This window comes from Miscanthus floridulus, chromosome 3 (assembly GCF_019320115.1).
Source record: "Miscanthus floridulus cultivar M001 chromosome 3, ASM1932011v1, whole genome shotgun sequence".
NCBI lineage: Eukaryota > Viridiplantae > Streptophyta > Magnoliopsida > Poales > Poaceae > Miscanthus > Miscanthus floridulus.
This window is the reverse complement of record NC_089582.1, coordinates 146,000,812-146,012,865: the sequence shown is the minus strand read 5'-3', so window position 1 is coordinate 146,012,865 and position 12,054 is coordinate 146,000,812. Positions and strand designations below refer to the sequence as shown.

At 43.9% G+C, this 12,054-nt stretch overlaps 1 protein-coding gene across 1 annotated transcript; it reads left to right on the top strand.

The window, feature by feature from the left end:
• Window positions 1-1,225: 1,225 nt before the first annotated feature.
• Window positions 1,226-11,501, top strand: LOC136542758 (DDT domain-containing protein PTM-like). Its single transcript, XM_066535342.1, has 10 exons — window positions 1,226-2,403; window positions 2,497-3,096; window positions 3,878-4,940; window positions 5,028-5,313; window positions 5,401-5,525; window positions 5,601-6,073; window positions 6,843-6,871; window positions 7,141-7,785; window positions 9,110-10,726; window positions 11,100-11,501. Exons 1-9 carry the CDS (start codon window positions 1,478-1,480, stop codon window positions 10,324-10,326), a joined length of 5,364 nt encoding a protein of 1,787 aa, XP_066391439.1. The 5' UTR covers window positions 1,226-1,477; the 3' UTR covers window positions 10,327-10,726; window positions 11,100-11,501.
• The last annotated feature ends 553 nt before the right edge of the window (window positions 11,502-12,054 follow it).

Here is a 12,054-nt window from a genome sequence, read left to right as displayed (position 1 = left end):
TCGACCAAACCCTAAAGCTCAGCTAAGAAAATGGATCGATACGAACATGAACACAGACTGCGCATGCAAACATGAACCAAATAACACCACAAGCCAGAGAATAGAAGAAGGAGGCCGCGTACCAGACCCCGTCCAACCGTACCAGGAAAGCCACCGGAGTGCACCGCCGTCGGTGGAGCACCAGCGAGGATGGAGAGTGAAGGGGATGAGCGAGAGAGGAGAGAGCGACGACTAAGTGGGAGAAGGCGAGTGAACAGTGACCGAGTAAACCTTAGCCGGGCGGTGACACTCCGCTTATATACCGTGGCCAGCGCTAGCCAGTGGGGCCCATAGCAACGGGTGCGTGCAGGGCTGGGCCTGGCCTGGCTCTAGAAAAACGAGCGACCCTCTCATTCTCTCGGGGCAAGGCTAGCCTAGTACGGCTGGCTCCCCCAAGCCAGGCAGTAGGGTCAGAACAGGCGACCAAACAAGCTCAACATGGCTCCATGGAACCAGGCCTGGATTTAGCCAGACAACAAAACAGCCCATGAAGGTTAGCAAAGCTAGGTATAGACGGTAGTAGCCACCGGTGTAGCCATGTAGGCAACAAAAGCGAGCACGTGCAGTACGCTTTTAGCCACTTAGGGCGTGATTGGTTGCCTGAACCAGGACGCCCAAAGGGGCATCCTGCATCCCTCCGCGTACTTGCGCCGTGTTTGGTTGCCCTGTTCGCACCATTTGCCTGCATCTTTTCATTCTTTTGCCCTCCTTCATCCCGCATGTCTCCGTCTTCTGGATTTCTCCTTCCCTCATGGTGCAGGATGACTTGATTCACGCAGGATGCAGGGACCCATGCGTCAAACACAAAAAAAAATGATGCATACATGCAACCAAACACAACCCCGTCTCGTACTCAACCAACCAAGACAACCAAACACGACCACCTGCATGAGCTCAACCCGACTTCTTCGGTCCTGCACAGGCTGGCTCAAGGCTTAGTCTGCGACCGATGACGCCCTTAGCACGAGAATGGCAAAATTCTGCCTTGCTCCCCCTGTGGGCTGCTGTTCCATCCAGATTTTTTTCCTCATTTTTGAAATTAAAGCAAGTCACTTCCCATGTCACTCACGTTTTCCCTCCCAAATCGCAGCTCCATTCTATTCTCCTGCAGGGGGAGGCGAGCAGTACAACAGACTACTAACCGAAAGGACTAGTAGTAGCAACTCTCAACGCTCCACTCCGAGGAATGCGAGCGATAGATATAAGGCAACACGAGAGTCTTCCTCTTCCTCTTCCTCTTCCTCTCCTCCCGCACCTTGCTGCCCTTCCCCTTCCTCCCCCGCCGCTCCCCACAAATCCGCGGCCCCTCGCAATCCCCAACCGCGCGCCGCCGCCGATCCCGCCGCGACCCAGGCCCTCGCGCCCGATCCGCCGCCGCGCTGGCCTCCCTGCGCCCCCCGAAACCCTAGGTAGGTGAGGGGGTTGCGCGCGCGGAGGGATGGAGGCGCTGGTGGGGCGGGCGGTGCGGAAGGCGTTCCCGGGGTACGGCACCTTCGCGGGCGTCGTGGAGTCGTACGACCCCGACGCGGGATACTTCCGCGTGCTCTACGAGGACGGAGACTCCGAGGAGGTCGACGCCGACGAGATGGCCGAGATTCTCGTCGGCCCCGCGATGCCGAGCGCGCTGCAGCAGCTGCAACACACCCCGCCGCGGGACGCCGCGGGGAGGCGCCCTAAGAAGCGCCGCCGCGGAGATGGCGATGGCGACGAGGACGACAAATCCCCGACCCCTACCCTGACCCCCGACGGCGTCGTGCTGGCCGTCCCCGTCGCCGCGGGTGAGGAGAGCGAGCCCGCGACGCCCGCCGAGACGACGGCGGCAGAGAAGAAGCGGAGGGTCAGCCCCGGTCCCGAATCGTCCAGGCCGCTGCGGCGGAGCGCGCGCCAGGCGAAGGCGGCTGAACTCGCGGCCGAGATGGAGGCCGCGGCGGCCGTGGCGGCTGTAGCAGAGGCCGAGGAGGAGGCTGCAGCGGCGGCTGTGGCTGCGGCTTCGACTCCCCAGCAGTCTGGGAGGAAGTGGCCTCGCGCAAACGGGAGTGGACGGTACCGCTCTGTGTCCAGGGATTTGGAGGAGGCCGCGGTGGAGGAACTTCCGCCCAAGCCGGAGCTGCCACCCTCGTCGCAGGGCCTGGATTTGGGCGGCCTCCCTGTTCTCGATGTCTTTCAAGTCTACTCCTGCTTAAGGTCCTTTAGCAGGCAGTTGTTCCTCAGCCCGTTTTCACTGGAGACATTTGTGGCCGCGCTGCGCTGCACCTATGTCAACCCGTTGATTGACTGGGTGCATTTCGCTCTGCTGCGGGCTCTCAAGAGCCACCTGGAGGACTTCGCCAATGAAGGAGACCCGTCAGCGGTGCACTGCATTAGGTAACTTACATGTCCTTTGCTGTATACTAAGCTTAGAGACCTCTACGTGACTGAAAAAACATGTTTTTTAGTTACCCACTATTGTCTTTGTAGGAATCTTAACTGGGAGCTGTTAGACCTAGCAACCTGGCCAATCTATCTCGCTGAATACTTGCTAACCAGGGGCACAGAATTGAGGTATGGTATGAAGCTTACAGATTTAAGTCTGCTGAGTACAGAGTACTATAGGCAGCCTGCAGGGGTTAAACTTGAGCTGCTGCGATCACTCTCTGATGATGTTCTGGAGATTGGGGCTATACGGTCAAGATTGTCAGAGACTGATGGAAACGATGAGGGCTTCAGAAACTCTGGTGTAAGAAGAAAAAAGAGGGGCTCTTCTGCTAAGGCGGCAGTGGATTCTTCTCAATTTCCAGAAGGATCTGCTGAAATGGATGATGGAAACAGTGATGAATGTTATCTTTGTGGCATGGATGGCAATTTGTTGTGCTGTGATGGCTGTCCAGCTGCATTTCATTCGAAATGTGTGGGGGTGGTGGAGGATCTTTTGCCTGAAGGTGATTGGTATTGTCCTGAGTGCTTAATACAGAAGAATGATGGATCTAGAAATATTGCAAATCCTATGAGAGGAGCAGAGATTCTAGGAACCGATCCACACGGCCGACTATACTTTTTCACTTGCAGCTATCTTTTGGTGTAAGTCGCCTTGGACCCCTTACATGATATCTTTCTGAATGATCTTTTGGGGCTCTGGTGTGCTTTTTTTAATGCCCCTCTGCTATATGCCCTCCTGTATTTTTCGAAAATCTAAGTATAGTGATTATGTTACTCTGGTGCACTACCATTCAGATTATCAAGCCACCTAGGATCTAGGTAGAATGATGTAAGCTGTTGCATCTTTTTTCTTGTCTATGAGCTTCACATAGGATGCTCTGTTTGTCTTGTTAGTTCTGGGTGGCTCCTCTCCATAGAACATGTAAGCTGGAACAATGATATGATTCTGTCTATACTAGCTGCTTGTGACATGTGAGCCTGGGCATACATTGTAGAATTAGCAATTGGTCCACTTTCGACTTGCTAGGTAGAGCATACATATTTATTATTATTTTTCTTGCTTGAGGTTTGAGGCAAAGTTGGGCTTACTGATAAAACCAAAGGTTAGGTCATACATTGATGTTCTATGAGACCACAGTAAAAATACAGTCTTTGTGCTATAGACAAAAACACCTTTTTAATAGAAGTAAAACTATACTGTATTAAGATTCTCTGGAATGAAACAATGAAATTCCTGCGATACTCTGATTTAGTAAGCCAGTTGTTATGATACTGTAGGCTCATTAATTAAGGGTATGCAGAGAAGTGTACTATTTATATTGCAGAAGTGAGACATGATTTGTTTACTTTCAGATCTTTCCTGTATGTATCGAATGGTTACTCCTTGCTGCATTAATAAACAAATCACCTTCTGAACTTGCAGGGTTGACTCATGTGATGGGAACTCTCCATGTTATTATTATGGTCAGATCGATCTCCATCCCCTTGTTACAGTTTTGAACGCATGTCATCCTTCGTACAGCTCAATGGTTAGCACAATTTCTTCATTTTGTGGTACCGCAATCAAGTCATCCAATCTTAACAGTCGTTACCAGAGTAGCAGGGAATGTAGTACATCTGATGCTGAGACAGACTCAAAACATTTATCACTATTGATGAAGCAACCTAGTGAGCATGATCAGTTTAAGGTAGAACAAGGAAACTCCTTTGAACACTTGGATTCTGGAAAAGCTTGCACCTCAAATTCTGATGATTTGGATCAAGATTTGTCACAGCATAGCATTAAACTAAGATCTTCACTTATATCTCGAAGTGGAAATGCTGCTGAAGGTGATTCGAATCAAATACCTCAAAATAGATCCTCTAGTGATAAGAATGATAACTGCAATTCCCAAAAAGATATTGTTTATTCACGTGCTAATGGTTCGCTTACAGAGAATCATAAAGATTCACCACCTAAGGAAAAACCAAGAGATTGGCAGCTCTATTTTGATCCTGTTAGGTACATAAACTATTACAGTTTCGGTCAAATAGCAGCTAACGCTGCTGAAGAGCTAAAACACAAGCTGTCTGAAAACAAGGACGGGAAGAAACCTGTTCAGGATGTACTCTCGTTCCATCTGAGAACAATATGTAAAAAGTATGCTAACATTTTTGCACTAACTGATCAAAAGCTTTCTGCCGAACTGCTTAAAGAAAAATGTGGATGGTGCAATTCCTGCCAAATTAGTGGCGGCGTCGATTGCATTTTCAGAGTAACTGATATTAAGTACATGGAAGGCCCTAAGCCAAATACTCTTGATCTCAGAGCAGAAAATCATATGGATAGCCATATCATCCTTGCTATGCATAACATTTTGTCAATTGAAGAAAGGTTGAATGGTTTGCTGAGTGGCCCTTGGCAAAATCCACAATATAGCATTTGTTGGCGCAAGGCGGTCCTCAAGGCTTCAGATGTGTCATCACTTAAGCAGCCTCTTCTAACGGTATCACTTGTCATATGCTTCATTCATAATTTTTTAATTATGTGTGCCAATAATGATACATGTTTTTTTTTGGCTTATACTCTGCAGTTAGAGTCCAGTCTGCGACGTGTTGCCATTACTGCAGAATGGCAGAAACCGGCAGACTCTGTTGAAGTTGTTGGTTCGGCAGCTCATATTTTGGTCCGCTCGTCTAGTAAATCTCTAAGTCATGGAAGCGCTAGAAAGCCAGGGAGAAAGCCGTCTCCTAATGGTGAACTTAAAGTTGACTCTCGTGATGTTGGTGTTTATTGGTGGAGGGGTGGAAAATTATCTCGTCAAGTGTTTCATTGGAAGAGGTTGCCTGAGTCATTGGTCAACAAAGCTGCTCGGCAAGGTTTATGAGCAATCTTCTGTCCATTTTTAGATATGGTTTTTCTACCATTGTATTTGCACCTAACCTTTTTGACCTCGTACTCTTCAGCTGGACGTAGGAAAATTCCCACGATTTTGTACACCGATGGTTCACAATTTGCGCGGAGGTTCAAATACATAGCCTGGCGAGCTGCTGTGGAAATGGCAGAAAATGCGGCCCAGCTCATTTTGCAGGTGATATCTTCTCCTTGCTTTGGAAAGCAATAGGTAAAATTTGGTCACTGAATTGTTCTCCTTTGTGCACTTCAGATTAAAGAACTTGAATGGAATATCAAGTGGACTGAGATACTGAGCACTCTCCCTTCTAGCCTCATGACCAAAGAAACACAGAAAATAGCTAGGCTTTTTAAGAAAGTTATAATTCGCAGGAAACGCATTGAAGGAACAAATGTTGAATATCTGCTTGATTTTGGAAAGAGGGAGAACATTCCTCCTGTTATTTCTAAACATGGAACAAAGCTTGAGGAACCCTCCAGCGAGAGGAACAGGTACTGGTTAAGTGAAGGCCATGTCCCTCTGAATCTGTTGAAGGCTTATGAAGCTAAAACATTTGCTCGTTTACTGAAAAAGAAAGAAACTGATGAACTACCTAAGAAGACTAAGAAAATGCGTGTCCCGAAACCCGAAATGCCAAGAAAGACAGGCTTTGATTACCTCTTTGAAAAAGCAGAAAAAAGATCCACCATGTTTTGTGGTCATTGTCACAAAGAAGTGATTGCAAGGTATGTCACAGACGATTAGTTTTATACTTATCCCTTTTAATAGTTCCTTCAATTTATTTTCTGAACTACACCATATTCATCGTATCAATTATTAGTAGCTATAGGCAAGGGTTTATTTCAGTTCAAACATACTTGTGGACACTACATTTCATCCAAGCTGAGAACTTTATAGGTCTTAGTTTTTATTTTTGTGATAGTTTGTTGTGCTGATATCTGTTGCTTCTCACTTTGATGCATGTGAGTGATGTGCTTATGGTAAGGTTTATTTCTCACTGTCAGAATGCGTACATGTTAAAGAAATAGTATATGCAGATTAGGGCCTTAGCACAGTGACATTAACTCTTCTATGCTTTGCCTCATAAACTGATCATCTCTGGACATTTTCAGTTCAGCTTTCAGATTCAATCGTTATACTTATTTTTTTATAGCAATGTTATCAGCCATGTGTGAATAAACTTCTTACATGGCTGCACTACGTGAGTTAGATATTAGTATTTGTTTTCTAAATAATCTAGGTGCACAATTACCAATCAAACTATTGGTGCTATTTCTCTAGAAGCCATTCAAATGAGCAAATACTCTCGAAAACTTGTTAGTGTACAATTGTACATAGAAACCATGTATTGGCATTTTCATTCTTGCAGCTATTGATTTGTCCAATAAGTTTTTGCAATTATGTTCTCAGTTTGGCAATATATATACAATTTGGTTTCTGTTACATGGAAAAATCTCTTTACTAGTTCTGATTCTTTCTCTCTCTTTTCAACAGTGAAGCTGTTAACTGCCAGTATTGTGCAGGTATGTGCTGTTGCAAAGTCAACCTTTTTTTTTTGCATATGCACAACTATTGGCCTCAAGATTTTATTTTTGATATGCACTTTCTTCTGTGGTATCCTATGATTGTCGTTGAATAAAAAAAAGTTGTTATTGACTGTTAGCCTTACTCTAGACAATCATCAGCTATTGAGTTTTTCCTATTACTTTGGTTATTGATGCTTAAAATTATATTGGGAGTTATTGCACAGTGTTTGCCACTTATCTTTATCTTATATTCTTATTCGATGCAGCTATTTTCCATAGAAAACATTTCAAGGTTCCTAGAGGTGCTAGAAATGCTGTTTATGTTTGCAATAAGTGCTTAGATGAGGTCTTAAAGGTGGAGTCTCCTCAGAAAAAGGCTGCACCAAAGAAGCCATCTCCCAAAAAGAAGCAGAAGAAACAAAATAAGAAGAAGAAACAAAAGAAGCAATCACACAAGATTGAGACCAGGAGGAATCAGATAGTTCTGAAATACAAAAAGAAAATTGGCAAAAAGGGTAAGCGTGGCCGGCCCAGGAAGAACCCACCAGATCTTTCAAAGAATGAATCATCAAAGATTCTTGAAAGTGAACCATCAAATGTTTCCAAAAATGAACCAGTGAAACGTATATCAAAACGATTGTATGATAAATACATGAAAGGTAACTCAAATGTATCCGAGAATGCAGCTAGCTCTCACAAGAGGAAAAGGACTGCTTCGCAGTATTCGTACTGGTTGAGTGGCCTCCGGTGGACACAAAATCCACATGATGAACGGGCAATAAGTTTTAGGAAAGAAAGAGTAGTTTTTCCATCAGAAGATGCTGAAATTTCTGAAGTCAGCCCAGTATGCTGCTTGTGTGAGAAATGCTATTGTGAAGAGGATATTTATATTGCCTGCGAAAAATGTGAAGGTAAGCATGTTTTACTTACATGGCATATCTTTGATCTTAGAGCAACTACATGTTCAGTTAGCAATTGTGTGAGCTAAAACAATGTTCTTATTATAGTCTTCTTTTTGGGAGGACATACAAATTTGTGTGTTCCGTCCTCTTTGGAATTACTAGCTCTTACCCCTCTGTCTGTTTTTTTAGCCTTGGCATGGGTCTTATGGAAAGTCCACATTTTTCTGTCTCCTTACAAAAGTTGTCAGTTACTAGTTACTACTACCTCCATTGCATGCAGCTTGCCAATTTTGACCAATTTTGCACTCTAATTTGGCACTGTCTTTCTGAGTGCATCATTTTCTAATTTTGCCCTTGTGATTAATCGAGAAGTGTAGCTGTGCCAGTGTTAATCACCTGTAGTCCAGAGTATGGCAGTCTTTTTTCAGATGAAAAAACAAAATCTGCAGTAACATGGGCACCAACGAGATGGCTTGTATGCTTGCACATTTCCTGAGAATGGAAGAAAATATTTTCAGATCATGAAGTATCCAGAACACCCCATGCTACAAGTTTCAAATGTTGGTAGTGTTCCATAGTTTGAAAAGAAAATCATCAGTCTTAGAAAAAAAAAAGTTATGGTGACAATGGCACCAATGAGATGGTTTGTGTGCTTTCACGTATCCTGAGAACGGAAGAAAGCATATTTCAGCTGGCACCCCCAATTACTTTGGGCAGCTGTTACAAGGGTAAAATTTTCCAACCCAACTGAGCGCCTAAATATGCACGTATTGGTTCAAGTGCCATATGTTGCGTAAAGGATGGATTGTTTCGTTGAGCGATTTTCTTTCTGAAATCACCCATGGTGACTAATGAGCAGCTAATTGATCATTGGAAAATATAGCAAGCTTTAAATTGAGTGGATACAAGTTGCTATGTCTCCTCAAAATCCTATAATGTTAAACAATAGAAAACACTTTTGAAGGGATAAAACGACAAAATCAAAGAGCAATGTGGTAATTTCCTTCTCTTCAGAGCTACTTCAAGTAACTTCTGTTTTGTGTTTTGTCTATGCGAAGGAACATCCTTCCTTATGTCATCCTACACATTAATTTGAATGAATTGCAAAAGTGCATTGTTTGCATAGTAGTACTAGATAGTTGAAAATATGTTTTCAAAATTTGTGGTTTCACTTCATGGAGAGCATAGGAGGCTTGGAGCACTACTCGACAACTATCATTGTTTCAGTTTTACATGTCTGATGTTTATGATTTTACATTGTTGCTCTTTATGTCATGGGTAGCTTTCATATTTTGCCTCCTATAATCCTTATTACATTTGCTTTTTCTTTCAGACTGGTTTCATGGGGATATATATTCTGTTACTATTGAGAACGTGAACAATCTCATTGGTTTCAAGTGCCATAGATGCCGCCTGAGAAGTCTACCTGTCTGCCCATATGCAGAGACTGTAACAATTCTCAAAGGTCAGTCAGATAAGGATCATGGCATCAAGTTTGTAGGTCACAGTGTTGACAAGTTTGTGGTGGATGAGGATCCCAATTGTCCAAAAGATCTTGGTGCTCTGGGTAGTCTGCAAGAGCTTCATGATCATGACATCGAGCGAAGGCTCAATGGTCATATTACTGAGATAGAATTCAGTTACAATAACTGTCTAGAGGAGCTGAATGATCATGGCAGTTTGAAAGAGTTTGATGCTCATAGCACTGAGAAAGATCCGGAGGATGATAAAAGTTTGAAAAAGGTAGACACCCTTAATGAGTTGAAGGAGTTTGATGATCCTGGCTCTGAGAAAGAACCTGGTGATCATTATTGTCCAAAAGATCTCAACAGTCACATCAATCTGAAAGATCTTGACAACTGTAGGACTGACAAAGAGATTAAGAATGATAATTGTCTGAATGAACTAGATGGAGACAACAATTGGAAACAGTTTGATGCTCATAGCACTGAGAAAGATCCGGAGGATGATAAAAGTTTGAAAAAGGTTGACACCCATAATGAGTTGAAGGAGCTTGACGATCCTGGCTGCGAGAAAGAACCTGGTGATCATTATTGTCCAAAAGATCTCAACAGTGACACCAATCTGAAAGATCTTGACAACTGTAGGACTGACAAAGAGACTAAGAATAATAATTGTCTGAATGAACTAGATGGAGACAACAATTGGAAAGCACTCGACAGCTATAACAGTCGGAAACTGCTCGACAGCCATAAAGAAATACAATGTCCTATGGAACTCGATGGTTTTAGTAGCCTGAAGCTTGTCAATCATAACGTTTTGGAAGAACTTGATAATCATAACTGTCTAAAAGAGAGTGGTGATAAAAATAGTTCTAAAGAGCTGGACAATAATGAAAGTCCAAAAGATTCAGGTGACTTTCTAGCAGAACACTTCAAAAACATTAGGATATCTGGCAAAGAGGCACTGGTCATTACACCTGAAACCGATTCAGTAAATGAATCTCTTGGTTTGCAATCCAAGGATGATTCTGGGAAGTCTGTTCCTACTGGGCGTGAGATTGACCTTCAGGTGGTGGTGACTTTATAATGTACCTTCGACAGTCAGAAGAAACCTTCCAGCCTCAGCATGAATGCCCTTAGCTCCACTGGTCATTTCTTGGTGTTGCTCTGGTTGAAAATTCTGTTGACTCTCAACTTAAATTGTCTCATTGCAGCAATCTACAATAAGGAAAAAAGCTATTTTTGGATTTCCTTTGGGAAATATTCTGATCTGACTGGCCAAGGGATAGAATAATTAACTCTTGAGGCTAAGCTTTGTTTTTCTCAATAGGTGACATAGGGAATAGTTCGGGGCTCATTTCCTTCCCACGTTCACATTGCCTGTCAGAATATGGAGTCTTGTTGCCCAAGATCATGCATTGATTTGAATAGCATATGATACAAGTGGCTGGTATTTGGCTGCCCTGCAGTAATATATGATATTCAAGGTGAGTCTCAATTTTGTGTTACATATATCTGTTCCTTGGAACATTTGACATGTTTCCCTTGGTCTTTTCCTCCCCCCCCCCCCCCCCCCCCCCCCCCCCCCCCCCCCCCCCCCTCTCTGTTCTGCCCAAACTGAAAGAATGACATGTTCATTTCATCCTGCCCTTTTTTCCGAAACAAGTCACTAATGGAGTAATGGACAGCACCACATATTACAAATGTGATATGCATATTTTCTTTCCGTTTTATCGACCTTTTTACCTGTTATAGTACTAACATATGATACGAAATTACCAAGTCATCAAATTTGCAAAAGCACAGTGTATCGAAGTCTTTTCAGTTGGCACTCATCGAGTTTATTCTCCATGTAAACAGGGAGATAGCAATCACAACCGCCGCTAAGCATGAGGAGGCATATCCCTTTCCCCATGATTTCTTTTTGTGGACTTAGATATTGCACCAGATCGACAAGCCAACCTGATGATTCATTCTTTCAACTTGCTCCTAACAGTTAGTTGCAACCGTTATCTGTAAATGCTGCATGGGAACTCGTCTTGACAGAGTTAATTAGATTTTGTATAGGTTTGCATTAGCCTTCTAGTTACAGAGTTAACTCTAGCATGGAATCGGTTTGGACAAATGCTGTTTTGCTCCCCTGGTTACATCCCGCTTCAGTGACGTTATAGAAGCTAACAATCCACCAATACTGGTAGATGTATATCAATCTGTTAGATTATGATCGATTATTCGCGGCATTGCGCGTGTTCTTTTGGTAAAGAGCGGCCCTTGTTTAGTTGTCGCTTACAAAATTCTGTAATTCCATTTGTGGCTGGAAGAGTTGTTCTGTAGGTAGAAGATGCTGAATCGCGGTTGGTGGCTGGCCGCTGGCAGGGGGTTGATATAGAGCCAGCTTGGTTTGGTGTGGCTTGTTAAGATAACGATAATGCGCTGGCGTAGCTTCTTATCTTAACGAGCTGGAACTCTGGCTTGGCCCAGGATTGGTCGGTTTGGTCTGAGCAAGCTTGGCTTGGCTAGTTATTATTATCTTATAGTTATCTTAACGAGCTGGAACTCTGGCTCAGCTCAGGTTTGGCTCATTTACTAGCTTGAGCTGGCTTGTTTTTTTTTTTGTTTTTTGTTTTTGAGAAACGCTTATTTAGATTGCAGTTGGATCTGTGCGGTGACCAAATTATGATTTAGAAAAGGAGAATGGAACTGGTAGCGCTGAGACGGCCGATCCGGGCGCTAGCGTCCGGTCTAAAGATGGCAACGGGTAAAGAAAATCCGCGTACCCGCGGGTACCCGACCCGGTGGGTGCGGATACGGGCAT

Bases quoted from the DNA above. Each gene is read 5' to 3' on its own strand.
- LOC136542758 (XM_066535342.1), top strand. From the start codon at position 1,478: ATGGAGGCGCTGGTGGGGCGGGCGGTGCGGAAGGCGTTCCCGGGGTAC. The intron at 6,872-7,140 runs GTATGTGCTGTT...TATTCGATGCAG, and splicing joins TAACTGCCAGTATTGTGCAG to CTATTTTCCATAGAAAACAT. The intron at 7,786-9,109 runs GTAAGCATGTTT...TTTTTCTTTCAG, and splicing joins TGCCTGCGAAAAATGTGAAG to ACTGGTTTCATGGGGATATA.